General features: G+C 39.8%; 1 protein-coding gene and 1 pseudogene across 2 annotated transcripts in view; both read left to right on the top strand.

The window, feature by feature from the left end:
* Positions 1–26,545, top strand: part of ETFA (electron transfer flavoprotein subunit alpha) — a 103,766-nt gene that overhangs the window by 6,554 nt on the left and 70,667 nt on the right. Inside the window, exons 2-8 of one of the 2 annotated variants that reach the window (XM_008015765.3) lie at positions 9,811–9,957; positions 12,843–12,924; positions 13,029–13,111; positions 17,281–17,380; positions 18,760–18,870; positions 19,496–19,597; positions 21,322–21,390. In XM_008015765.3, coding sequence (XP_008013956.1) covers positions 9,811–9,957; positions 12,843–12,924; positions 13,029–13,111; positions 17,281–17,380; positions 18,760–18,870; positions 19,496–19,597; positions 21,322–21,390 — 694 coding nt within the window. The remainder of the gene's footprint in view (positions 1–9,810; positions 9,958–12,842; positions 12,925–13,028; positions 13,112–17,280; positions 17,381–18,759; positions 18,871–19,495; positions 19,598–21,321; positions 21,391–26,545) is intronic. The other variant, XM_008015766.3, reaches the window with a different exon arrangement.
* LOC103245280 (proteasome activator complex subunit 2 pseudogene) lies at positions 22,758–26,115 on the top strand (annotated as a pseudogene).

The raw sequence follows: 26,545 nt of genomic DNA, 5'->3' as shown, positions 1-26,545 counted from the left end.
TTCACCGTGTTAGCCAGGATGGTCTTGATCTCCTGACGTCGTGATCTGCCCACCTTGGCCTCTCAAAGTGCTGGAATTACAGGCGTGAGCCACCGTGCCCAGCCCAGGATTTTCTTTAGATAAAAACATCACTTCATTTTTTAGTCTTGTCTAAAATTATTTATCATGGCTATATTTTTTTACCCCAACTTTTTTTTTTTTTTTTTTTGAGGTAGAGTCTTATTCTCTCGCCTAGGCTGGAGTGCAGTGGCGTGATCTTGACTCACTGCAGCCTCAACCTTCTAGGTTTAAATGATCCTTCCATCTCAGCCTTCCAAGTAGCTGGGACTACAGGAATGCGCCACCACATCTGGCTAATTTTTTAATTTTTATCTTTCATAGAAACAGGGTCTTACTATATTGTCCAGGCTGGTCTCAAACTTCTGGGCCAATTTTAGGTTTGTAGGGTATCTGTGCAGATTTATTATGAGTAAATCGTGTGTCTTGGGGGTTTGATGTACAGATTATTTTGCTGCCCAGGTAATGAATGTAGCACCCAATAGGTATTTTTTTTTTTATTCTCACCCTGCTCCCACCCTCCACCCTCAAATAGGCCCAGGTATCTATTGTTCCCTTGTTTGTATTCCTATGTACTCGATGTTTGGCTGCCAGTTACAAGAGAGAACATTCCATGTTTGGTTTTTCTGTTCCTGCATTAATTCACTTAGGATAATGACCTCCAGCACCGTCCATGTTGCTCTAAAGGACATGATCTCATTCTTTTTAATGGCTGTGTAGTTCCGTGGTGTGTATATACCACATTTTCTTTACCCAGTCCATCCCCTGCGTGGGCATCTAGGTTAATTCCATGTCTTTGCTATTGTGAATAGTGCTGCCATGAACATATGTGTGCATGTATTTTTATGGTGGAATAGTTCATATTCGTTTGGGTATATACCCAATTATGGTATTGCTGGGTCAAATGTTCTAAGTTCTTTAAGAAATCGCCACATTGCTTTCCACAGTGGCTGCACTAACTTACATTCTTACCAGCAGTGTATAAGCGTTCCCTTTTCTCTACAACCTCGCCAACATCTGTTGTTTTTTGAGTTTTAAGTAATAGCCTTTCTAACTGGTGTGAGATGTCTCATTGTGGTTTTTATTTGCATTTCTCTAATGATTAGTTATGTTGAGCATTTTTTTATATGCTTGTTGACCACATATGAGAAGTGTCTGTTGATATCCATTGCCCATTTTTTAATAGGGTTGTTTTTTACTGTTGATTTAAGTTCCTTATAGATTCTGGTTAGACGTTTGTCAGATGCATAGTTCGCAAATTTTTTTTACCATTCTGTAGGTTGTCTGTTTACTTTGTTGATAGTTTAGTTTATTTTGCTGTGCAGAAGCTCTTTAGTTTAATTAGGTCTGTCTTGTAAATTTTTATTTTTGTTGCAATTGCTTTTGGAGCGTTCATCATGAAATCTTTGACAGGGCCTATGTCCAGAATGCCATTTCCTACATTTTCTTCTTGGATTTTAATAGTTCGAGGTCTTACATTTAAATTCTTCTTTTTTTTTTTTTTTTTTTTTTTTTTTTCCTGAGATGGAGTCTTGCTTTGTTACCCAGCCTGGAATGCAAGGGTGCAATCTCGACTCACTGCAACCTCCGCCTCCCAGGTTCAAGTGATTCTCCTGCCTCAGCCTCCTGAGGAGCTGGGATTACAGGTGCCCACCACCACGCCCAGCTAATTTTTGTATTTTTAGTAGAGACTACGGGGTTTCACCATGTTGGCCACACTGATCTCGAACTCCTGACCTCAAGTGATCCACTTGCCTCGGCCTCCCAAAGTGCTGGGATTACAGTCATGAACCACCACACCTGGCAGAAGTTTTTTTTTTTTTTTTTTTTTTTTTAAATAGAGTTTTAGCCTGTGTTGTAGTACACATTTGTAGTCCTAGCTACTCAGGAGGCTGAGGCAGGAGGATCCCTTGAGCCCAGGAGTTGGAGGCCAGCCTGGGCAACATAGCAAGACACTGTCTCTAAAAATAACATTTTTTGAAAATAGACTTTGTTTTTTAGAGCAGTTTTAGTTTCACAGCAAAATCCAGTGGAAAGTACAGAGAGTCCTCCTGGTCCACACACCCACAACCTCCTCCACTGTCAACGTACAGCACCAGAGTTGTCCATTTGTTACAATTAATGAATTTACATTGACATCAGCATTTCCCAGAGTCCATAGTTTACATTAGGATTCACTCTTTGTGTTGTACTTTCTATGGGTTTGGACAAATGTATGATGACAGGTATCTACCATTATTATATCATACAGAACAGTTTCACTGCCCCCACTCCTGCTCCCCCCAGAAAAAAACAAAAACAAAAACAAAAGAACTCTATGCTTTGTTCTGCTAATCCCTGGCAGCTGCTGATCTTTTTACTGTTTCTGTAGTTTTGCTTTTAGCAGAATGTCATATAGTTGGGATTAGACAGCATGTAGCCTTTTCAGACTGTTTTTTTAATCACTAAGTAATACGCATTTAAGGTTCCTCCATGTCTTTTTCATTGCTTTTTACTGCTGAATAAGATTCCATTGTATGAATATTTGTTCACCTACTGAAGGACATTTTGGTTGCTTCCAAGTTTTGGCAGTTATGAATAAAGCTGCTGTAGACATCTGGTTTTTGTGTGGACCTACGTTTTCAACTCTTTTGGGTATGTACAAAGGAGTGCAGTTGCTAGATTATATGGTAAGATTATGTTTAGTTTTGTAAGAAACTGCCAAACTGTCTTCCAAAGTGGCTGTACCAGTTTGCATTTTTACTAACAATGAATGAGAGTTTCTGTTGTTCCACATCCTTACTAGCGTTTGGTATTGTCAGTGTTTTGGTTTTTTACCATTCTAATAAGTGTGTAGTGGTATCTCATTTTAATTTGCAGTTTCCTAGTGAGCATCTTTATGTTGAGCACCTTTTCATATGCTTTTTGGCCATCTTCTTTGGTGAGGTACCTGTTCAGATCCTTTCCCCTTGTTTAAATCGGGTTGTTCATTTCTTATGTTGAGTTTTAAGGGTTCTTTATATATTTTAGATAAGTCTTTTATCAGATATGTCTTTTGCACATATTTTGTTCCAGTCTATGGCTTGTCTTCTCATTCTTTTGATGAAGAGGTATTTTTTTGTTTTGTTTTGATTTTTTGTTTGGTTTGAGATGGAGTGTCTGTCGCCTAGGCTGAAGTGCAGTGGTGCGATCTCAGCTCACTGCAACATCTGCCTCCAGGGTTCAAATGATTCTTGTGCCTGAGCCTCCTGAGTAGCTGGGACTATGGCGTGTGCCACCATGTCCAGCTAATTTTCGTATTTTTAAGAGAAATGGCGTTTCACTCTGCTGGCCAGGCTGGTCTGGAACTCCTGACCTCAGGTAATCCACCAGCCTTGGCCTCCCAAATTGCTGGGATTACAGGCGTGAGCCACTGCTCCTGGCCAATGAAGAGTTCTTTAAAAACAATGTTCAGTTCATTTATTGGGAGTCAGCTCTGTGCTGGTTACTAGAGTCTAGGGTTATAGAGGTAAGAAATATCAGACATCGTGGCCGGGCGTGGTGGCTAATGCCTGTAATCCCAGCACTTTGGGAGGCCGAGGCCGGTGGATCATGAGGTGAGGAGGTCGAGACCGTCCTGGCTAACATGGCGAAACCCCGTCTCTACTAAAAATACAAAAAAATTAGCCGGGCATGGTGGCGGGCGCTTGTAATCCCAGCTTCTCGGGAGGCTGAGGCAGGAGAATGGCGTGAACCTGGGAGGCAGAGCTTGCAGTGAGCCAAGATCGCGCCACTGCACTCCAGCCTGGGCGACAGAGCCAGACTCTGCCTCAAAAAGAAAAAAAAAAGAAATATCAGACATTACTCCTGTACTCAGTATCAAAGGGGGACGACAAGACAATCAGGTGAATATAATCAGGTGTGATAAGTGCTGTAACGAAGGCAATTACAGGGTACCATGTTGGTGCTAGCAAAGCTAACTAGTCTGAGATGGTCCAAAGAAAGCTTTTATGTGTAGCTAACATTTATTGAGGATTTAATATGTTCCAGGCATCATTCCAAGAGCTTTACATTTATTAATTTTACCCTCACAACAGTTCTATGAGATACTAATATTATCATCATCTCCATTTTACAGTCAGAGAACTGAGATACTGAGAAGTTATGGTGGAGGTGGGATTCAAACCTGGGCAACGTGGCTGGCTCCAGAGCCTGTACTCTTTACCACTGCAACTGTACTAATGCTTTTTGGAGGAATTGACCTTCCAGCAGAAAACCTAAGGATGATTAATTGGAATTTAGTAGGGTAACAGGGAAAGAGGTCCACTAGGCAGAGGGAGCAATGTGTGGGAAGGCTGGAAGTCTGAGAGAGCAGGGCAAGTTCAAGTATCTGAAAATAAGGCATAAATGGAGTGAGGGATATATAGTTAGGGAGGTAGATCAGGCCATAAAATAAACACATGGTAAACCAACCTAAGGAGTCTAGTTTACCATATCCAGGGGAGGCAGGAAGCAACAGCAGTGTTTTAAGTGGGGGAGAATAACATGTTAGATTTGTGTCATGGAAAGATCACTGGGAGAAATGGATTGGTAGGAAACAGAATTGTAGGTTAGAAACAAGCTGGGGTGGGAGACTGTGTGGGATAATAGAGGAGAAGGATAATAGCCTGCACCAGAATATTGGCATTGACGATGGAGAGAAGTGAATGGCTTTATGAGTAGCTCTCTTTAAAAGGAAGAATTGTTATGACTTGAGTGGTTGGTTAGATGTAAGGTTGAGAGAAGACCCAGAGATGATTCTCTGATCACGGTTTGGGCAGCTTGAAGTGTGGAGAAGTAGCAGTATAGGGGCTGGAGGAACAGAGGGAAAACATGAGTTAAGGTTTAAATTTGCTGAGATGGTAAGTGTTTGATGAGACAGGCAAGTTAAGCACTTAGATATAAGTCTAGCACTTAGGAAAGAGATTTGAACCCCATTTGAGATTTATATATATAAAATATTTGAGCCATTCTTGTATAGGGTGAAGTTAAACATGGAAGGCAGAAGGGAGTAGTCAGTAACTTCAAACATTGCTGAGATAACAAGTAAGGTGAAGCCTGAAAAGGGTTTGTTGGTAATTTGGGTGAGGGCAGAAACTAGATGCAAGTAATTGAGGAGTGAACAAGAATGAGGAATGAGAGAAGTTAGAGTGGAATGTGGGGTTGTGGCTTTTTAGCAGGATTGTTGTGAATGGGTAGAGGCTCAATCATGTTTAAGTGTTGATGAGAAGGAACCAGGGTAAAGGGAGAAGCTGGAGACATGACTGGGAAGTGCAGATTACAGAAAGTCTCTGAGTAGATGCAAGAGAGTGGAATCTAGATCCCAGATGAAGGGATTAGACCCAGGAGAAAGGATCCACAGCGGCTTCCATTGTGATAGGGCAAGGAATTTCTATGTTGAGTATCAGGAAAGGAAATCTGGTCCACCCTGATGGCTTCAGCTGTCATTGTGAAGTAGGAGGTGAGGCTGCCTTCTAAGATTAGGGGCAGAATGTGTTGGCTGTTTAAGAAACATCAGGAGGCAGACATGGTGGCTCATGCCTGTAATCCCAGCACTTTGGGAGGCCGAGGTGGGAGGATCATTTGAGCCAAGGAGTTCAAGACCAGCCCGGGCAACATAGCAAGACCCTGTCTCTACAAAAAATAAATAATTGACTGGACATGGTGGCATGTACCTGTGGTCCCAGCGACTTGGGAGGCTGAAATGGGAGGAACGCTTGAGCCTGGGAGTTGGAAGCTGCGGAGAGCTATGATTGTGCCACTGTACTCAAGACTGAGTAATAGAGGGAGACCTTGTTTCTGAAAAAGAAAAAGAAAAAGAAGAGAAACATCAGGAGAGGATATTTGAAATCATTGCTGTGGAGGGTGAGAGTGCCAACAAGGAAGTTGTGGTAGCATTGCTAGGCAGTTTTGAGAGCCCAGGTGAGGCTGGTGGCTAAGAATTTATGGGTGGCATGGGCCTGCATAGTTAATTTTTATTTAAATAGCAGTGTTTGAAGAGGTTGAGATTCCTTTTGAGGCAATTACCTCATTAAGTATTTCAATAGTTATCTTTAAATGTTTAAGAATTTGGCTCCTTTTCCTCTCATAACTATTGTTAAAAGAGGATCGATCCTAAAGTGTAGAGAGGCAATGGGTTATAAAGTAATAAAATGAAAATTTGTTCCCTTTAAAACCTTTTCAATACTGGACATGCATTTTTTTTTTTTTTTTTTTTTTTTTTTTTACTCTTTAGTCATATTCTATACTACTCTTCTACTTAAAATAGGATTTTAGAGTTACAGAATTTTTAGAGTAGGGAAAGAGGTCTTTTGAGATCATATTTTTCTTTCTGACAATGCTATTTTTTTTTTCTTTTTTAAGCACGAGAATGTTTGCCAAGTTAAATCTTACAGGAATGACCCATGTATAAAACAGCTAAAAATGGTGGTGCTTTGATGTGTGCTGGTAATTAGGAACTCAAACTCTGGAGTCAGGCTACCTGTACTTAGAATAACCTGACTCTGCTTCCTACCTGTGTAGCTGCTAAGCTCCAGTTTCCTCATCTGTGAAGTCGGAGTAATACTAGTACCTCCATCATAGACTTTGTAGGAATTTTAAATAAGATACTATGTATAAAACTGCTTAGTACAGTGCTCCATCAATGTTAGTTTGGTTAATCTGGTTAAAGCAAAGTTGGGTAGGGGGTCATTCTAGCAGCTGTAGATGCCTAGTCCCTACCTTATCCCATGCGGTGGCTCCTGAGATGGCTTCCTAGAACCTTATATAGATGCAGTTTGAAAATCTCTAATCTTGGCTGGGCGTGGTGGCTCAATCTGTAATCTCTGGACTTTGGGAGGCTGAGGCAGGCAGTTCATTTGAGGTCAGGAGTTCAAGGCCAGCCTGGCCAACATGGTGAAACCCCACTCTCTACTAAAAATACAAAAATTAGCTGGGCGTCGTAGTGCATGCCTGTAATCCCAGCTACCTGGCAGGCTGAAGCAGGAGAATCTCTCGAACGCTGGAGGGAGAGGTTGCAGTGAGTCAAGAGCACGCCACTGCACTCTGGCCTCGGCAACAGAGCGAGAGTCTCAAAAAAAAAAAACCAAAAACCTCTAATCTGATTCATCCTCCTAAATTTGCAGATGGGCTTTAGATTGTAGAATAGCATTTTAAAGGTTCAGGCCAATGTCTTCTGCTCTAGTTCCACACAACCATTATTGCTGAATTAGCCACATAACCGTGCCTAGAGGCTATAGCTTCTCTCTAGGTGGTATGTGAGAAATGAAATGTAAAACATTGAATTAGAAGGAAGTTTAATATTTTAAAAATTATAAAGGAGTCAATAAAATAGAGTACCTTTATGATGTGTATAATGCTTAGTAAAAATTGATCAGATAGATGGACTGAGTGGGTTCTTAAATATATTCTTTTGTTGTTTATGCTTATAAATCTGATTTTGATAAATCTTTTAAAAAGTATATAATCTCCAGTTGGAAGTTCTAAAAGCTTGTTAGTTCCTTAGGATAACTACGTAATTTATCTTATGATAGAACTATAATTTACAGCAAGTATGGGCCTTCTGCCACCAAATCTTAGATTTATTCTTCAAATGGTGATGGAAATCTCATAATTTTTATAGCAAATGATGTGTGAAACATAATCAAAAATATGATGTTGGATATATATTGGTGATAAATAGCTTGTTACTGGCAATTCTTGTGAAATGTGATTTAAGTAATAATTTAAATTTATTTTTTATTTTTAATTACCAAATTTTATTTAATTATTTAATTATTTATTTATTACCCAAAGTAATAACTTACTTTGAGTCTTAATTACATAGTCCTTTCCAAAATATGGTGCTCTTCCAGTGAAAAAAGAAAAGGTACCATATAATTAATTCTGCAGATATTCATTGGAAAAGAAACATTGTATTTGATTCTGGGGATACAAAATACAAACAGGTGTGGTATTTGCTTTCTTTTTTTTTTTTTTGAGACGGAGTCTCACTCTGTCGCCCAGGCTGGAGTGCAGTGGCCGGGTCTCAGCTCACTGCAAGCTCCGCCTCCCGGGTTTACGCCATTCTCCTGCCTCAGCCTCCCAGGTAGCTGGGACTAAAGGCGCCCACCACCTCGCCCGGCTAGTTTTTTGTATTTTTTAGTAGAGACAGGGTTTCACCGTGTTAGCCAGGATGGTCTCGATCTCCTGACCTCGTGATCCGCCTGTCTCGGCCTCCCAAAGTGCTGGGATTACAGGCTTGAGCCACCGCACCCGGCCGGTATTTGCTTTCTAAGAACTTTCATTCCATTCCAGGAATTGTCCTAACTTCCCTTCAATTCATACCCCTCCTTTTAAGTTTCCAACTCTGGGTAAATTTCATCCTATGCTTTCTTCACTCCAACTCCAGAGCTTAAGGTTATTGCTGAATTAAGCCACACAACCACGCCATTTGATCCACAGTTCCTCTTTTTCTCACTTTTCTTTGCCATTTTCCACAAGAATAGTTCCAGTATTTTATTTTTTCCTCATGCCCATGATGCCATTCCTCATCTTTTCACATGACAGGAACACCTGAACTTCCTTTCTTCCCCACTTGACTCTGCTTCATGATCTGTAGCCTTCAACATTTTGGATCTTTTCATTATTTGAAAAACTGTTCTATTTTATAATTGTATGTGAACAAGTCTAATTTTCTGTGAAATATTTGAGCACAGGGACCATTCTTGTTCATCTCTGTGTTCCTTGTGTTTGAAATTATTCCACATGACCATGAGTGATTGGTGGTTTCTTGATCGTCTGCATTAGATAGGGCTGGATATTGGTTGGTTCCAGTATACTCTCTGCAAGCTTCCTTTTTTGAATCCAGAAGCATATTTGAACAGTCAAAACCTGGCAAAATTGCTGTTTAGTGTCATATTTTAAAAACACATTTCCATTATCAATTATTTTGGTACTGAATGCATTTTGACTGAAGCAATAGGGATCAACTTTTGTGACCGATTTCACACCCATTATTTCTGATTATACTGTACTCCTGTACTGTAGGAGTACAGTATGTATGTAACCAAATGTAATTGGTAGTAGAATTTGACCAGTTCCTAGTTAGGTAGTTAATATGTTCTGTCTAAGAAATTTACATTTAGTTATATAGTAGTTTCTTATCAGATGTAGATTAGTGGGAAAGTTGTTTTGAAGTAATTAAACACTTTTCCTAACAATAGAAGGCTAATTTGCATTCTTATTTTTATTAGATAAGAATATTAGTAGGCTGTTTGCGGTGGCTTACGCCTGTAATTCCAGTACTTTGGGAGGCTGAGGCAGGCGGATCACGAGGTCAGGAGATGGAGACCATCCTGGCTAACACAGTGAAACCCCGTGTCTACTGAAAGTACAAAAACAAAATTAGCTGATGTGTTGGTGGGCGCCTGTAGTCCCAGCTACTCGGGAGGCTGAAGCAGGAAAATGACATGAACCTGGGAGGCGGAGCTTGCAGTGAGCCATGATCGCGCCACTGCACTCCAGCCTGGGGGACAGAGCAAGGCTCCGTCTCAAAAAAAAAAAGAAAGAAAAATAGAATATTAGTAGTACAGTGGTAGACACAAATAGCTAGATTTTCGATATTGACCAAGTATTTTATAAATAAATTTATAGAACAGTATTGTGTACAGAATAGTTTTCTTTAAAGCTTATGTGCTTAAACAATTAGAGTAAAAAAAAAAAAAAACCTGTGATAACATTCTTTACTTTTTTTTTTTTCCTTTTTTCTCTTTTTAGGCCTCATTGCTACGATTTCAGAGTACCCTGGTAATAGCTGAGCATGCAAATGATTCCCTAGCACCCATTACTTTAAATACTATTACTGCAGCCACACGCCTTGGAGGTGAAGTGTCCTGCTTAGTAGCTGGAACCAAATGTGACAAGGTGAGAAATTTTTAAGGTCAGCCATAGCAAATATAATCTCCATCAAGAGACAGGAAAAGATGGCAACAGAGAATTATGTTGAGGACTGTAACCCAAACTGGGCTCTAATCCTCATTAAATGGCCAGTGTCACAACCATTACCATGTGTGAAAAAGGAACTAAAAGGTTTCCTCACTAAGTATTTTATCTTTTGAAATGAGGTAGAATACTTGATTTAGTTCCACTGGCACCATCATGTGCCATCAGGTACCAAGTAGAATGATAATATTTGAGTCCCCTTAGAGGTTAATAACTGATCTCTTTTTTGTGTTGATGAATATACTTGCTAATTGCTTCTAATTCCTGAAAGTGGTAAATCTGGACAATGTAATATGGATGTTTTAATTGGTAGAAGAATTTGAATGTTAAGTACTATTCTTTCCAAACTCTAGCTGGTACTGAAAGATGTTCTTGTTTTTTTTGTTGTTGTTGTTGTTGTTGTTGCTGCTATTGTTGAAATCAGATGATAACAGCTTGGGACGCTAACCCTCTAGAAAGGTGCTAGGATATGATTTGCAGGGTCTGTGCCACTGGGCTGCAATGTAGATGAGTGCTTCAATTAAGCTTACATAGCTTGAGCCACCAGTTCCCTCTCACATGGTGTAGGAGTTGCTGAGTGTGTAGTTGGGGGCTTAAACTTCACAGAGGAATAAATCCGAAGGGAGTATGTTTTGAGGATTTTATGTTTTATTAAATAAGTGATGCTGGCCGGGCATGGTGGCTTATGCCTGTAATCTCAGGACTTCGGGAGGCTGAGGTGGGTGGATCACTTGAGGTCAGGTGTTTGAGACCAGCCTGGGCAACATGGTGAAACCCTGTCTCTACTAAAAATATAAAAATTAGCCGATGTGGTGGTGCATGCCTGTAGTCCCAGCTACTTGGAAGGCTGAGGCACAAGAACCACTTGAACCTGGGTGGCAGAGGTTGCAATAAGCAGAGATTGTACCACTGCACTCCAGCCTGGGTAACAAAGTGAGACTGTCTCAAAAAATATATTAAAAATAACAATAATTCAGAGCATGTGAGAATGCAGATTCATACTGCTGGTGTTGCTTCTGATTTTTTACGTGAAATTGATATCTTAAAAGAACATATTATGGTGGGTTTATGTTTAGTTATGTGGGTTTCTTTACCCAATTCCTGCTAACAACTATAGAATCTTACATAGTTGATATAGCCACAATGTGTGATGTGTGATGGCTAAGCTATCTATTTGTATGTATATATTAGCCACAGTATATGCTGGCTAAGCCATCTTTTTGGTTTCCCTGTTTTTGGATATGTAGGAATTTGTGATTTGTTGTTTGTTTTGCTGTGATTTAAAATAATTATTGTAATGTTACTTTAAAAATACTTTGATACTTTATACTACTTTGAGAAGAATCAAAATAGAAATCATCTTCTGTACTCAGTTACAATCCTAACCTGTCATGTTCTGATTTTAAAGAAAACAACCAATACCTGTATGAAGAGATCCTTAATAGAGTTCAGCTTTATAGCATTTTATTCAGCTATTTGTCATAAACAGCAAGTTATTCTTCTGTATAATGCCAGCAGTTTTTGCCAGTAAAAACAAGAGAGTTTCAATGGGAAAATTCTGCCCCATTTTCTATCCCATGCTGCTATGCAGCTACATTGCAATTAACTGAGTTTCTTAATTGGGAATTCTCTTAAAGTTTGAGAAGCTAAATTCTGCTGCATCCATAATAGAGGGCCTCTGTAGTACAAAATGGTATGCCGGTGAACACTTGGTTTAGGAGAGGTATTTTTGCAGTGCGTCCTTTCTTCAGTGAATATTGTTGCAAGCTAACAGTTCATATGAGGGTAGCAGAAGGCACAGCCTTTTAATCCTACTCATCAGTGAATCAGTGAATCAGTTTGGAGGTAAACAAGGAGACAGAAGACGATAGTATGACTGATATGACTTAGCTAAAGTGGAAACCAGCCATGATGTAATAAAGATACGTAAAAAGGGGAAATCTAATTGCCTTCTGAATATAGAAAATCTGAATGATCACAAAGCTTTCTCAGAACCCCATTCTGATTCCAAACAGGAAAAATGAAGAATTAAAATAGGAAATATTTTGCTTTGTCATAGATAAATGTGTGTATGTGGTTGACAATGGGATGTTACTAAGAGAATTTCATTTTCACCATTTCCAGGATATTGAACTTACACTTGGATTGAACCAAAAGTAAAAAGCACAGTTTATAACTAAATTTGAAAAAAGAGCCATGTTGATTTTGGTTTGTCAATTAGCACTTTTCCTTTTTCAAGGCAGACATTTTTGTTGAAATGCTTGGTAGTTGGACAGTATGAGGTCAGTCAGTAGTAAGATCTATTGGCATTAGATTTTCTTTGATAAGGAATGTATTTTAATATTTTAATCCTTTTTTTGTTTGTTTGTTTGAGACAGAGTTTCACTCTTTTGCCCAGTCTGGAGTAAAGTGGTGTGATCTTGGCTCACTGTAACCTCCGCCTCCTGGGTTCAAGTGATTCGCTTGCCTCAGTCTCCCAAGTAGCTGGGATTACAGGCACCCACCACCATACCTAGCTAATTTTTGTATTTTTAGTAGAGATGAGGTTTCACCATGTTGGCCAGGCTGGTCTCGAACTCCTGACTCCAGTGATCTGCCTGCCTCAGCCTCTCAAAGTACTGGGTTTACAGGCTTGAGCCCCTGTGCCCGGCCAGAATATATTTTAATTCTTAACTGGCCCTTTTGCTAATAAGAGTAATTTTTACAGTTGGCCATTAAGATTTTATGATCTGTTGATATTTATAGTGGTGGCTTTATTTGTATATTTCTGATAGATGGATAATTAGGAACTTATCTTTTAATCACAGGTGGCACAAGATCTCTGTAAAGTAGCAGGCATAGCAAAAGTTCTGGTGGCTCAGCATGATGCGTACAGAGGCCTACTTGCAGGTGAGGTTTTCCAGTGGAAAAAAATGTCATGTGTAAATTGTGCTTGAATATATGATTATGAAAGTATTCCAAAATATTTTTTATCAAATGTGTTTAATTCTCAGAGGAACTGACACCATTGATTTTGGCAACTCAGAAACAGTTCAATTACACACACATCTGTGCTGGAGCATCTGCCTTCGGAAAGGTGAGAAGGTTGAGAATGTGGAATCTGATGTCACTGCTTGAAGGGGTTAGATTTCATTGTGCTGAAAGTGTGCAACAGATTGTTTATATAGCCAATCTGGATTTATCTGAATTGATGTGGTAGTTTTGCTAAAATTTATTCTTTCAAGATTTTGTCATAATTTTCTGTTAAAAAACTACCATTTCCAGGTTTTCAAATTAAGTTGTGGAGAAAACTCTAATTAGGCTATTATTTTAAAATTTTCTGCGTTTAAAAGTAATGATGAATTCTGCTTGCATGTGAGAGAGAGCGAGCGAGCAAACGAACAAGAGTCATTTGTATTAGTAGCCTGTTTTAAGAGATGGTTTATTTGGGTGGCTGATGGATATCTAGAAAAGCCAAATTTTATCTACATGGGGAATTTGGAAAGGGCTGTGTAGTGGTTGAAGACATCCTTAAGGTAAAGAAAGCTGTAATCTGATCATGTGCATTGTGATGTATCTGAAGAATTGAGTGTGTTACCAGATGGGTAGCGGTCTACATAAAGTTAAAAATGGGGTGGAGGAGCGTAATGGGAGCCTAAGACAAGGAATGTGTCGTGGATTTTTCTTGCTCTCTGTGGCCGTGAGTGTTATCTTAGCTCTCTTTTCTTTTATTCCATTCTTAATAAGGTGTCATTTTTAGTCTTTATTTTTACTTTTTTTTTTTTTTTTTTGAGATGGTGTCTTACTTTTGTCGCCCAGGCTGGAGTGTAGCAGCATAATCTTAGCTCACTGCAACCTCCACCTCCTGGATTCAAGCCATTTTCCTGCCTCAGCCTCCCGTGTAGCTGGGATTATGGGTGTGTGCCACCATACCTGGCTAATTTTTGTATGTTTAGTAGAGACGGGGTTTCGCCGTGTTGAACAGGCTGGTCTTGAACTCCTGACCTCACGTGATCTGCCTGCCTCAGCCTCGCTCTGTTGCCCAGACTGGAGTGCAGTGGCACGATTGTAGCTCAACATACCCTCCAGCTTGTGGGCTCAAACGATCCTCCTATCCTAGCCTTCTGAGTGGCTAGGACTACAGGTACATGCCACCATGCCCAGCTCATTTTTAAATTTTTTGTATAAATGTAGTCTCCCTGTGTTGTTCAGGCTGGTGTTAAACTCCTGGCCTCAAGTCATCCTCTCATTTCAACCTCCCAAAGTGCTAGGATTGTAGACATGAGCCCCTGTGCTTAGCCTATTTTTACTTTTAAAAATTGTGAAATAAGTTATACACGAATACATCCTTATTAGGAAGAATGCATGTAGTACAGCAGTGTGCAGAGCAAGGTGTCAAAGTCCTGCTTTCTTATTCCCAACTCACCCTCCCCTCTTTAGGAGTATAGCTGTTAACAATTGTACATTCTTTTAGGCCTCCTTCTGTGGATTTTTAAATTACAGTACATGTACAGCTATATATTTTTTACTTCTAAAATGGAATAATATGGCATGAATTGTTTTGTGACTAGTAGTTTTTACTTAAGAGTATGACTTGGGCAGGGTGCGGTGGCTGACGCCTGTAATCCCAGCACTTTGGGAGGATCGTCTGAGCCCAGGAGTTCTAGACCAACCTGGGCAATACAGTGAGACCTCATCTCTACAAAAAAAAAAAATAAAGAAAAATAAATAAATATTAGCTGAGTATGGTGGTGCATGCCAGTAGTCCCAGCTGCTTGGGAGGCTGAGGTGGGAGGATTGCTTGAGCCCAGAAGGTTGAGGCTGCAGTAAGCTGAGATCAAACTGCTGCACTCTAGCCTGTGCTCCAGGGTGACAGAGCAACACCATCTCAAGAAAAAAAAAAAAAAGAGTATGACTTTGGCTCATAATGTTTCTCTCTTTTTTATGGCTTCATAAGATTCCATATTTAGCTAAGGACAGTTAACTTGTTTCCAGTTTTTTGCATTTATATACTTTGCTGCAAGAAAACATGCTCATGTGTGTATCTGTGTACACATCGGCTGGAATTTATTTACATTAGAGTTCTAGAAGTGAAATCACTGAGTCAAATGCTATGTGGTTTAAAAAATTTGATACCTATTGCTTAATTGCCAACACTTGGTAGTATACATTTTAACATTTTTCCCCCAGTCTGATGGGTGAAAAAATCTTTGTGGACCATTCTGTCTCTGAAAGTTGTGATTGTATATTGGATGATTTAAATAATTTCATGAGCCTTGAGTTTCTTTCTGTGATGACAATTCACCTAACAGATTGTTAGACCATGAAAGGGTGTTTGTCATTAGCTAGATTTTAGTACTCTGGCCATGATTGCTATGTTGTGACAGATGGGAGTTTTGAGAATAAGGGTCACATAATAGTAGCTGGTCGTGCGGCCTGTAAATGGGTTTTGAATGAGAAACGTCTATCAGAAGAAGCCAAACAATTTGCTGTATGATGGTCCTTCACCAGCTGTGGTTTTGAGATAACACACTTTTATACTTGTCTACTAGAATTTTAAAATGTCATTTTGTATGCACAAAAAGAACTCAATTATTGCTTCTGCTTCCCAGAAACCATGCAGGCAGCCTGTTGGATGGGATATATTTTTAACAGGATAGATGTTTGTGTACCATCCACCCTCAGGACATTTAGATGGAAGACCAGATTCAGGAAAACATACTTTTTAAGTACCATGGTAAAATTTCTTGAAGCTATGTTAAGACAAGGGATAATGAAAATACAAAAGACATTAAATTTTGAGCAATTTAGAAATTTCTAAAACTTTAAAAAGAGGCAAAGTCTGCATAACATAAAATTTGTAAGATAATCTGTTCAGCCAAGTAACTATTCCAGTAATAATTCCTGAACAGTTAAAGAAGGTGGTTCAGGAGGAGGGTTACTTACTGAAGCTAACTTTAAATACTGACAAATCTGGTTTTTAAACTAGGTTAAGTAGGTGCTTCAGGATGGGCATGGTGGCTCATGCCTGTAATCCCAGCACTTTGGGAGGCCAAGGCAGGAGGATCAGTTGAGGCCAGGAATTCGAGACCAGCCTGGACAACAAAGCAAGACCCCGTCTCTACAGAAAAAAACAAAACATAAATAAAAGAAAATGAGCTGGGTGCGGTAGCATGCGCCTGTAGTCCCAGCTACTCAGGAGGCCGAGGCAGAATAATCTCTTGAGCCCAGGAGTTCAAGGTTATAGTGAGCTATGATCACACCACTGCAACTTCAGCCTGGGTGACAAAATGAGACCCTGTTTCCAAAAAAAAAAAAAAAAGAAGTGACTGGGACTTGGGGAACTGTGACCTGGGTTCCTGCTACTAAGGACAAAGTTAGCACATGCATCTATTTCAGTACAAGCACAAGAACACACCTTTAATTTATTTTTGTTGCTTTTTAAATACATACTACACAGACTGTTCTTCAGGTTAGTGTTATTTTTCTTTTTTCTTTTTTCTTTTGAGGCAGAGTCTCGCTCTGTCACCCAGGCTGGAGTGCAGTGGTACGATATCAGCTCACTGCAACCTCCGTCTCCCAGGTTCAAGCAATTCTCATTCTCATGCCTCAGTCTCCTGAGTGGCTGGGACTACAGGCATACACCACAATCCCCAGCTAATTTTTTGTATTTTTAGTAGAGAGGGTGTTTCACCATGTTGGCCACATTGGTCTCAAACTCCTGGCCTCTTGGTTTCAAACTCAGCCTCCCAAAGTGCTGGGGTTACAGGCATCAGCCACTGTACCTGGCCTTATTCTTTTTTTGTGCAATATCAATTTAAACAAAAGGTAAAATGTCTGCTTGGAATGTTTTTATATACGTTAAGTTAATATATACCAGCATAATCTTTTTCAGTATTTGAGAATTTTACCTAAATTTGTTCTATCTTTTCTTATCTAAATTCAATAGTCCACAACTGTCACACTTGGTAATTGATGTTTATTATAGTAAATTTCATATGTCATAATTCAATATGTTGCATTAAGGTGGCTTAATACTGTGAAACTCATATGACTCTTAATGTAGTTAGAGTAATGGTAGGTACTCAATCTCAAAGCCTATTTAAAAAGCTGTGCTTGAAGTTGTATATCCAAAGGTGCACATGAAATATAAAATATTTGAATTAAAATTTCTACAGAATATGCATTTAGAATATGTCATTACTGATCATGTATAGTCATCCATCACTGTGTATGTGTGTAACTCACTGCTTATTTTGCTTTTAGAACCTTTTGCCCAGAGTAGCAGCCAAACTTGAGGTTGCCCCAATTTCTGACATCATTGCAATCAAGACACCTGACACATTTGTGAGAACTATTTATGCAGGTGAGTACTCAAGGAAGATAATTAATCAACATGTTAAATTTTAGTGAAAAGCATAAATTAATCTTGAAGGTAAATTTTAAATCAAGCCATACAATTGCTTTAAGTGGACCATCTTAAAGGTTTCTGAGGAAAATTTTAGTCTAGAATTGCTGGTGGCCCTTGACATGGCATTCTCTTTGATGGATCTCAAGCACAGCGATTTCCTGCCTGTTTATTGAGTTTGTAGAGTGATATTTTCCTAGTGGTTAATAAAAATTAGATTCACTATTTAATATATTTTGTAAGTGGTACCTGGAAAAGCAAAACTTAAAAAAAATAGTATTCTCAATCTTTGCTGCTTCTACTTCATTTCCATCAGCATTAAGAAATTCATTTTAGCCAGCTGCAGTGGCTGGTGCCTATAATCCCAGCACTTTGGCAGGCTGAAGTCGGAGGATTACTTGAACTCAGGAGTTCGAGGCTATCCTGGGCAACATAATAAGACCCCATCTCAAAAACTAAATAAATAAAGAAATAAATAAAAAATTAGCTAGGCATGGTGGCGTGTGCCCGTAGTCATAGATACTTGGGAGGCTGAGGTGGGAGGATTGCTTGAGCCAGAAAGTCAGGGCTATAGTGAGTTGTGATCATGCCACAGTACTCCAGCCTGGGCAACAGAGCAAGACCCTGTCTCAAGAAAAAAAGAAAATAAATTCATTTTAGTGTCTCTTCAGTCGATTGATCTTTTGCTTAGCAAACTGGTCTCTAGTGGAGTTGGAGAAGGCAGTGAACTCTTCGTTTTTTTTCTGATTAAAGTTGTGTATTTCACTATAAATGGCTAATTCTCAAATTAAACTTTTCATCTTCCAGAATGTTTATGGGAAAACATTTTGTCATGGTTTGGGTTACTGTTAATGTGATAGCTAATCCAGAGTGTCTCAAATCCTCTTAAAATCTTGGCACATCCATACCTGTTCTTTATGACCTGTTGTGTTTTCAAGATATTCCTCCTTCAGCATGCATAGTAGCTACATTCTTATTAAGTTGTTGCAGCTCATAGTTTTGAGTTACTGATTGTATTGTTTTTGGAGAAGGAAGCTTTGTTCATATTCCTTTTAGGAGTGTAGTGTACCTTCTTAGTGTGGATGCCTGTTCCAGTTTCTTCCTTCTAGGCATGGTAGTACCTGTCCTGCTTTTAAAGACATCCAGGGTTATACAAATGTCTACTGATACGTTTCTTCACGGTTATGGTCCACTTTTTCCTATACTTAATAGAGTTAGAAGACAGCTGGTCAAGGGTTATTTCTTGCCTTGTCTATGAAGTAAATTCCAAGCATCAAAGGAATGCTTGTTTTGTTGCCTTTTGTTGTTGCTTTTAAAAAATAGATTGTATGTTTCAGGAAATGCTGTATGTACAGTGAAGTGTGATGAGAAAGTGAAAGTGTTTTCTGTCCGTGGAACATCTTTTGAAGCTGCAGCAACAAGTGGCGGTACTGCCAGTTCAGAAAAAGGTGAGTGTTCATTTGGAGTTTTTTGGTTTTTCTTATTTTTTTAATTCATAGACTGTATTATAATGAGAGATTACCTCTGCTTACATTTCTAATGCATAGTATTTGAAAGTTCAATTTAAATGATATTCCCAAGCTTATATAAAAATAATAAATATATATAACTTGCATCTTTTTTCACATTATCTTTGGTACTAGGATATTTGCTTTGGTAGATCAAGGGAGTGGGAGACAGGATCTATTAAGATTAAGCTTTTTTACTCTTGTCGCTGTTTCCTATTATATTTGGGTGATTCAATATAACAGAGGAATGTAACAGTAAACATGTGGAGGGTGTTACAGTTTAACATATATAGTGTCTCATTTGAACCTCATAGAAAGAAAGTTATTCCATATTCAGACTCAGAGAATTAAATGATTTCTCAAGTCATACAACTAATGTGGCAAAGGCTGGAATTTAGTCTCCTTAAATCTTTCCATTATCAGAGAGAATTAATTAGGAGCACCAAAAATTCACATTAATTAAATTTCATGGAATTATATACTTGTGTGTTTCTCTTGAAAATAATTATTGTTATAGAACTTGAAATCATAGTCGTTGTTTTATTATATGTGTTAATATATGCAGCATCAAGTACTTCACCAGTGGAAATATCAGAGTGGCTTGACCAGAAATTAACAAAAAGTGATCGACCAGAGCTAACAGGTGCCAAAGTGGTGGTATCTGGTGGTAAGTGAAATATTAATCTTAAAAGATGTAAACTTAAAATACTTTGATTTTTTTTTTTTTTAAGTATTTATTTTAGAGGTACACAGATCTTTTTCAGATATAAGAAGTTGGGAAGTTTTGGGTATTATTCCCATTTAACCAATTAGGAAAATGAAATTATGAGCATAATACACAGTTTGGGGTTTCTGTTGCACGCCTAGTCACTGGCACCAGGGGGAGCATGGTGTAAATCTCATCTCCATAGCTTTGCCACTTGGTACCGTCTTACTGATGCACTTCCATGTATTCTGCAGAGTATGGTTGGCTTCTGAATTATAGATAGAACTGGCTGGAATTTCAGGGCCATCTTGTGTGTAATTCCTACCCTTCTTTCCACTTGGAAAGATTTCCAGAGTTATCCATGTCTTTGTGTATAACTCTTTGAAAGTTTCTTAACATTTAATATCAAAACTGTTAATATTGCATAAGACATGCTTATTTTAGTACATCATGCTCCTTGTCTTTAAGAACAATGATTTTTTTTATGGCCCACTGACTGACTTTTTGAAAAAATAAGGACTGCTTTGCTTTTTAAATCCTTGCAAATTAAACATCCAACAAAATAAGCTTTCAGACAGCCTTCTGTTGCAAGTGGCATTGAGAAAAAATCATTTAATATTTTGAAGTGATATATCTGACTTGTTTTTTCTTTTCTTTTTTTCTTTTGGAGATGGAGTTTTGCTCTTGTTGCCTAGGCTGGAGTGCAATGGCACAATTTCAGCTCACTGCCACCTCCTGGGTTCAAGCGATTCTCCTGCCTCACCCTCCCAAGTATCTGGGATTACAGGCATGCGCCACTACGCCTGGCACGGTGACTCACACCTGTAATCTCAGCACTTTCAGAGACTGAGGTGGGTGGATCACCTGAGGTCAGGAGTTCGAGACCAGCCTGGCCAACATAGTGAAACCCCGTCTGTACTAAAAATACAAAAAATTAGCTGGGCATGGTGGTGGATGCCTGTAGTCCCAGCTACTTGGGAGGGTGAGGCAGGAGAATTGCTTGAACCTGGGAGGCTGAGATTGCAGTGAGCCGAGATTGTGCCATTGTATTCCAGCCTGGGCAACAAGAGTGAAACTTCGTCTAAATAATAATAATAATAATAATTATTATTATTATTATTTTGTATTTTATACAACAAAAAGCACCAGGCCCTGACTTGTTTATTCACTTATTTATTCAATAAATGTATATTGGTTATCTGTTCCATGACAAGCTTATTGCCAAGTGCTGGAAAAACAGATGAAAAGGCAGAATGCTCTTCCTCTCGAGGAGTTTAAAGTCCTTGAGATGACTCCCATTCAAATAATAGCTTTATGCAGTCATTCAGAGAAATTTATTGAGCATCTATTATATGTAGAGTTTTGTTAAATATTGAGATATGGCAGTGACCAAGATAGATATAGATCCTGAAATTAAAGAGTTTTTATTCTAGTGGGAAAAAACTCATATTAGTTACATAATTAGTTAACTAGTTAATTATAGTAGTATTGAATGCTTTATAGAAGTATAGGAGTGTGATAGGAGAGGTCAGAAAAGGTTTTATAGAGGAGGTGACATGCTTAATATGGCAGTTACATAATATGAAAATTTACTCCAGTATATAAAATAGCAAAATTATTCTAGAATGAATTTGATGTTTGCCTAATTTTTTTGTTTTGTTTTGTTTTTTCATCTTTTAAATGAGGTCGAGGCTTGAAGAGTGGCGAGAACTTTAAGTTGTTGTATGACTTAGCAGATCAACTACATGCTGCAGGTAAAGTTATTTTCCTTAGTAGAAAGATACTCCCTCTTTGTTGGAAATATTTTTTTTCATTATTTCCTTTTTGTATAAGTCTTTCAACCCTACAAATTATTTTACTTTCTGGATTTTTCAGTTTTTCTGTTTGAACCAGTTTTTCTTAAGCCTCCAAGTAAATGGTATATAGCATTCAGTGAGGAGAAGGCCTCCTAGTATCCCTTACATTTGCCTGATCTTAGTAGGTTTTTTCTTCACTTTAAAAATAATGAAATGGGCCAGGCACAGTAATGCTCATCTGTAATCCTAGCACTTTAGGAGGCTGAGGCAGGAGGATTGCTTGAACCCAGGAATTTGAGACCAGCCCTAGCAATGTAGTGAGACCCCATCTCTACAAAATTTAAAAATTAGCCAGGCATATTGGTGTGTGCTTGTAGTCCCAGGTACTTGGGAGGCTAAGGTGGAAGGATTGCTTGAGCTTGAGAGGTGGAGGCAGCAGTGCACTGTGGTTGTGCCACTGCATTCCAGCCTGGGCAACAGAGTGAGGTCCTGTCTCAAAAATAATAATAAAAGACAAAATAATGAAATGTTAGTTTCAGTGCCTACTTCAGATTCAGGAACACCCTGGTTTTTCATCTTTTTTTGGTGGTCTTAATATAAATCTCATACAAATAGAAATACGTTTAAAGTTTTTAAGTTCATAGTTAAAAATTTAAAACTGTAGTTAACCATTTATAGGTAAGGTAGAACCTATTGCTAAAAGTGCATTGATGAGAAGAGAGTGATGGTTTCTGAAAAACCAAAAAAATTTAAGCCAGGTGTGGTAGCATGTGTCTGTAATCCCAGATACTTGGGAGGCTAAGTTAGGAGGATTGCTTGAGCCTAAGAGTTTGAGACCAGCCTAGGCAACATAATTGAGACCCTGTTTCAAAAATAATCTTTTTAAATGCATTTGATTATTTTTGAATTATACAGTCACTACAATTAATATATATTAAAATGTCCCAATTCTATCATCTCACCCTCCTTTTAAGGGTTTTACATATAACTTTCCAGGGTTTTCCTGTAACTTTCTGTGGTTTTCCTGTGCATTTCTATTACATAACATGTGTACCCATAGAAACAGTAATAGTTTTGTCAGAATAAAGGCATTATATAGACACTGTATAATCAGATGGTAGTATTTCAGGGTTTATTTTCATTCATTCTTTCTTTGAACAAGTATTTATCAAGTGTCTGCCATATTCCAGATACTATTTTAGGTGCTATTAGTTTATTTTGGCTACAGTAATAAGTTACTACAAACTTGGTAGCTTTAAGCAACAAAGTTTTTCTCTCACAGCTTTGGAGGCCAGAGGTGTGTTGAAGTGTTAGCAGGGGCCATACTCCCTCGGGGGGCTCTAGGAGATAATCTGTTATTTTCCTCTTCCAGCTTCTGGTGGGTACTCTGATATTCCTGGGCTTGTGGCCACATCACTACAACTTCTACCTCTGTCTTCATATCATCTTCTCTGTGGGACTGCATTCAATCTCCTTCTGTGTCCCTCTTATAAGGATACATGCTGGGCGCAGTGTCTCATGCCTGTAATCCCAGCACTTTGGGAGACCAAGGTGGGCGGATCACCTGAGGTCCAGAGTTCGAGATTAGCCTGGACAACATGGTGAAAGCCCGTCTGTACCAAAAATATAAAAATTAGTTTGGTGTGGCGGCGCACACCTGTAATCCCAGCTACTTGTGAGGCTGAGGCAGGAGAATTCCTTGAACCCAGAAGGCGGAGGTTGCAGTGAGCTGAGATTGTGCCACTGTACTCCAGCCTGGGTAACAGAGCGGGACTCCGTCTCAAAAACAAAAAAGATACATGTAATGGCATTTAGGGCCCACGTAGATAATCCAGGATAAACTCCCTCTTAGGATCCTTAGCTTTATATCATATCTGCTGCCACGTAGGTAATATTCACAGGTTCTGGGGATTAGGACGTGAATATATCTTTGGAGGGGCCATTTTCTTGTCTACTACAGACACTAACACAATAAATTAGTAAATAATATAATATGGGCCAGGTGTGGTGGCTTACTCCTGTAGTCACCTGAGGTCAGGAGTTTGAGACCAGCCTGGCCAACATGGAGAAACCCCGTCTCTACTAAAAGATACAAAAATTAGCTGGGCATGATGCTGCGTGCCTATAGTCCCAGCTGCTTGGGAGACTAAGGCAGGAGAAACACTTGAACCTGGGAGGCAGAGGTTGCAGTGAGCAGAAATCATTTCACTGCACCCCAGCCTGGGCAACAGGGTGAGACTCTGTCTCAAAAAAAAAAAAAAAAAAAAGTCGTAAGTGTTAGGGAGACTAATAGAATGGGTAATGGGGGTGAGAATTGGAGGGCAAGATTGAAGTTTAAAATAAGGTAGCCAGATTTGGCCTTAATGAGAAAGAGACATTTGGCTGGGTGTGGTGGCTCATGCCTGGAATCCCAGCAGTTTGGGAGGCCAAGATGGGTGGATCAGTTGAGACCAGGAGTTCAAGACCAATCTGGCCCACATGGTGAAACCCCACCTCTACTAAAAATACAAAAATTAGCTAGGTGAGCAGATTACTTGAGGTCAGGAGTTCAAGACCAGCCTGGCCCACATGTTGAAACCCCACCTCTACTAAATACAAAAATTAGCTGGGTGTGGTGGCACGCACTTGTAGTCCTGGCTACTCAGGTGGCTGAGGTGGGAGGATCACTTGAACTGTGAGGTGGAGGTTGCAGTGAGCTAAGATTGTGCCACTGCACTCTGGCCTGGGTGACAGAGACATTCTAAAAAAAAAAAAAAAAAAAAGGAGACACCTGAACAAAGGTTTGAAGGAGGTGAGGAAGCGACCCATGAGGAGATCTAGGGGAGAGTGCTCCAGACCAGAGCAACCAGTTAAGTGCAGAGAGCCTGTCTAAGGCAGGAACACATCTGGCCTATTTGACGAACAGGAAGAAGGCCAATGTTGGAATGGAAAGTGCAAAAGAGAAAGTAGTAAGAGAGAAAACTGGGAGGCAACACGAGACAGATCACACAGGGCCTTATAGGACATTGTAAAGAGATTATTTTTCTCTGAATGAAATGGGAAGCCATTTCAAGGTTTGAGCAGAAGAGTGACATGATCTAACACATTTTTAAAGGATCACTTTGGCTGCAGTTTTAAGAATAAGCTGTAGGGGGTAAGTACCGTAATGGGGAGATCATTTAGCAGGCTATTATCAGTCATGTAGGTGAGAGATACTCATGGTTTGGACCAGGGTAGCTGCAGTTGATGTGGGGAGAAATGGTCAGTTTTGAAATATATATTTGAAGGTAGAGACAAAGGATTTCCCGACAGATTGGATGTGGATTATGAGAGAAAGTATTTGTCCTGGTGAGTGGTAGGATGGAGTTACAGTTAGCTGAGATAAGGAATATCTCGAGTGAAGCAGTTTCCAGGGAGAGATCAGGAGTTCAGTTTTGGGCATGTTAATTTTTGAGATGTCTAATAACAGACACTGAGTAGACATGTCAATTAAGCAGTTGGTATAGGAGTGTGGAGTTCTATGGAGAAGTTTGGGCTAGAGATACATATTTGGGAATCAGTTCATTTGGATGATATTGAAAGCCATGAGACTGGATGAAATTACCAAGGGAGGGAGTATAGATAAAAAAGAGGTCCCGGAGACCAGAGATCTAGCGACTGAAGCAGCATGGCCAAGCCGTGTGGAGTGCGCCTGAGGGGGGAAGCCCGCAAACAGGTGGAGGTCTTCAGGCAGAATCTTTTCCAGGAGGCTGAGGAATTCCTCTACAGATTCTTGCCACAGAAAATCATATACCTGAATCAGCTCTTGCAAGAGGACTCCCTCAATGTGGCTGACCTGACTTCCCTCCGGGCCCCACTGGACATCCCCATCCCAGATCCTCCACCCAAGGATGATGAGATGGAAACAGATAAGCAGGAGAAGAAAGAAGTCCCTAAGTGTGGATTTCTCCCTGGGAATGAGAAAGTCCTGTCCCTGCTTGCCCTGGTTAAGCCAGAAGTCTGGACTCTCAAAGAGAAATGCATTCTGGTGATTACCTGGATCCAGCACCTGATCCCCAAGATTGAAGATGGAAATGATTTTGGGGTAGCAATCCAGGAGAAGGTGCTGGAGAGGGTGAATGCTGTCAAGACCAAAGTGGAAGCTTTCCAGACAACCATTTCCAAGTACTTCTCAGAACGTGGGGATGCTGTGGCCAAGGCCTCCAAGGAGACTCATATAATGGATTACCGGGCCTTGGTGCGTGAGCGAGAGGAGGCAGCCTATGGGGAGCTCAGGGCCATGGTGCTGGACCTGAGGGCCTTCTATGCTGAGCTTTATCATATCATCAGCAGCAACCTGGAGAAAATTGTCAACCCAAAGGGTGAAGAGAAGCCATCTATGTACTGAACCCAGGACTAGAAGGAAAATAAATGATCTATATGTTGTATGGGAAAAAAAAAAAAAAGAGGTCCCAGGCTAGGTGCAGTGGTGTGAGCCTGTAGTCCCCACTACTCAGGAGGCTAAGGCAGGAGGATCTCTTGAGCCCAGGAGTTTGAGGCTGTATTGTGTTATGACTGTGCCTGTGAATAGCTACTGCATTACAGCCTGGGCAACAGAATGAGACTTGTCTCTTAAGGAGGAAAAAAAAAAAAAGGTCTCAAGACTGAGCCATAAACACTGTATGATTAAGAGCTAAGAGAGAAAAGGAGAAAGAAGACCAAAAAGGAGTAGTAAGTTAGTCTAGACAACCAGGGTAGAGGCTATGTTTTGGAACCCATGTGGAGTGTTTCATTGAGGAGGAAAAAATTGATCAACTATGACACACACTTCTAACAGGTCAAGGACGGTAAAGACCGAAGAGTGACTATTGGATTGAACCACTTAGACATCACTGGCTACTTTAAGCAGTTTCAGTGGAGTGATGGAAGCAAAAGTCTCATTAGAGTGGGTTTAAAGGAATAGTCCTGCCAGGTGCAGTGACTTGTACCTGTAATCCCAATACTTTGGGAGGCCAAAGTGGGAGGATTGCTTAAGCCTAGGAGTTTAGACCAGCCTGGGCAACATGGCAAAACTCCGTCTCTACAAACAATATCAAAATTAGCCAGGCATGGTGGTATGCACCTGTGGTCCCAGCTGCTTGGGAGGCTGAAGCAG

The sequence above is a fragment of the Chlorocebus sabaeus genome, chromosome 26 (assembly GCF_047675955.1).
Source record: "Chlorocebus sabaeus isolate Y175 chromosome 26, mChlSab1.0.hap1, whole genome shotgun sequence".
Lineage (NCBI taxonomy): Eukaryota > Metazoa > Chordata > Mammalia > Primates > Cercopithecidae > Chlorocebus > Chlorocebus sabaeus.
The sequence above is the reverse complement of the archived record's forward strand: the minus strand, read 5'-3'. Positions and strand labels throughout refer to the sequence as shown.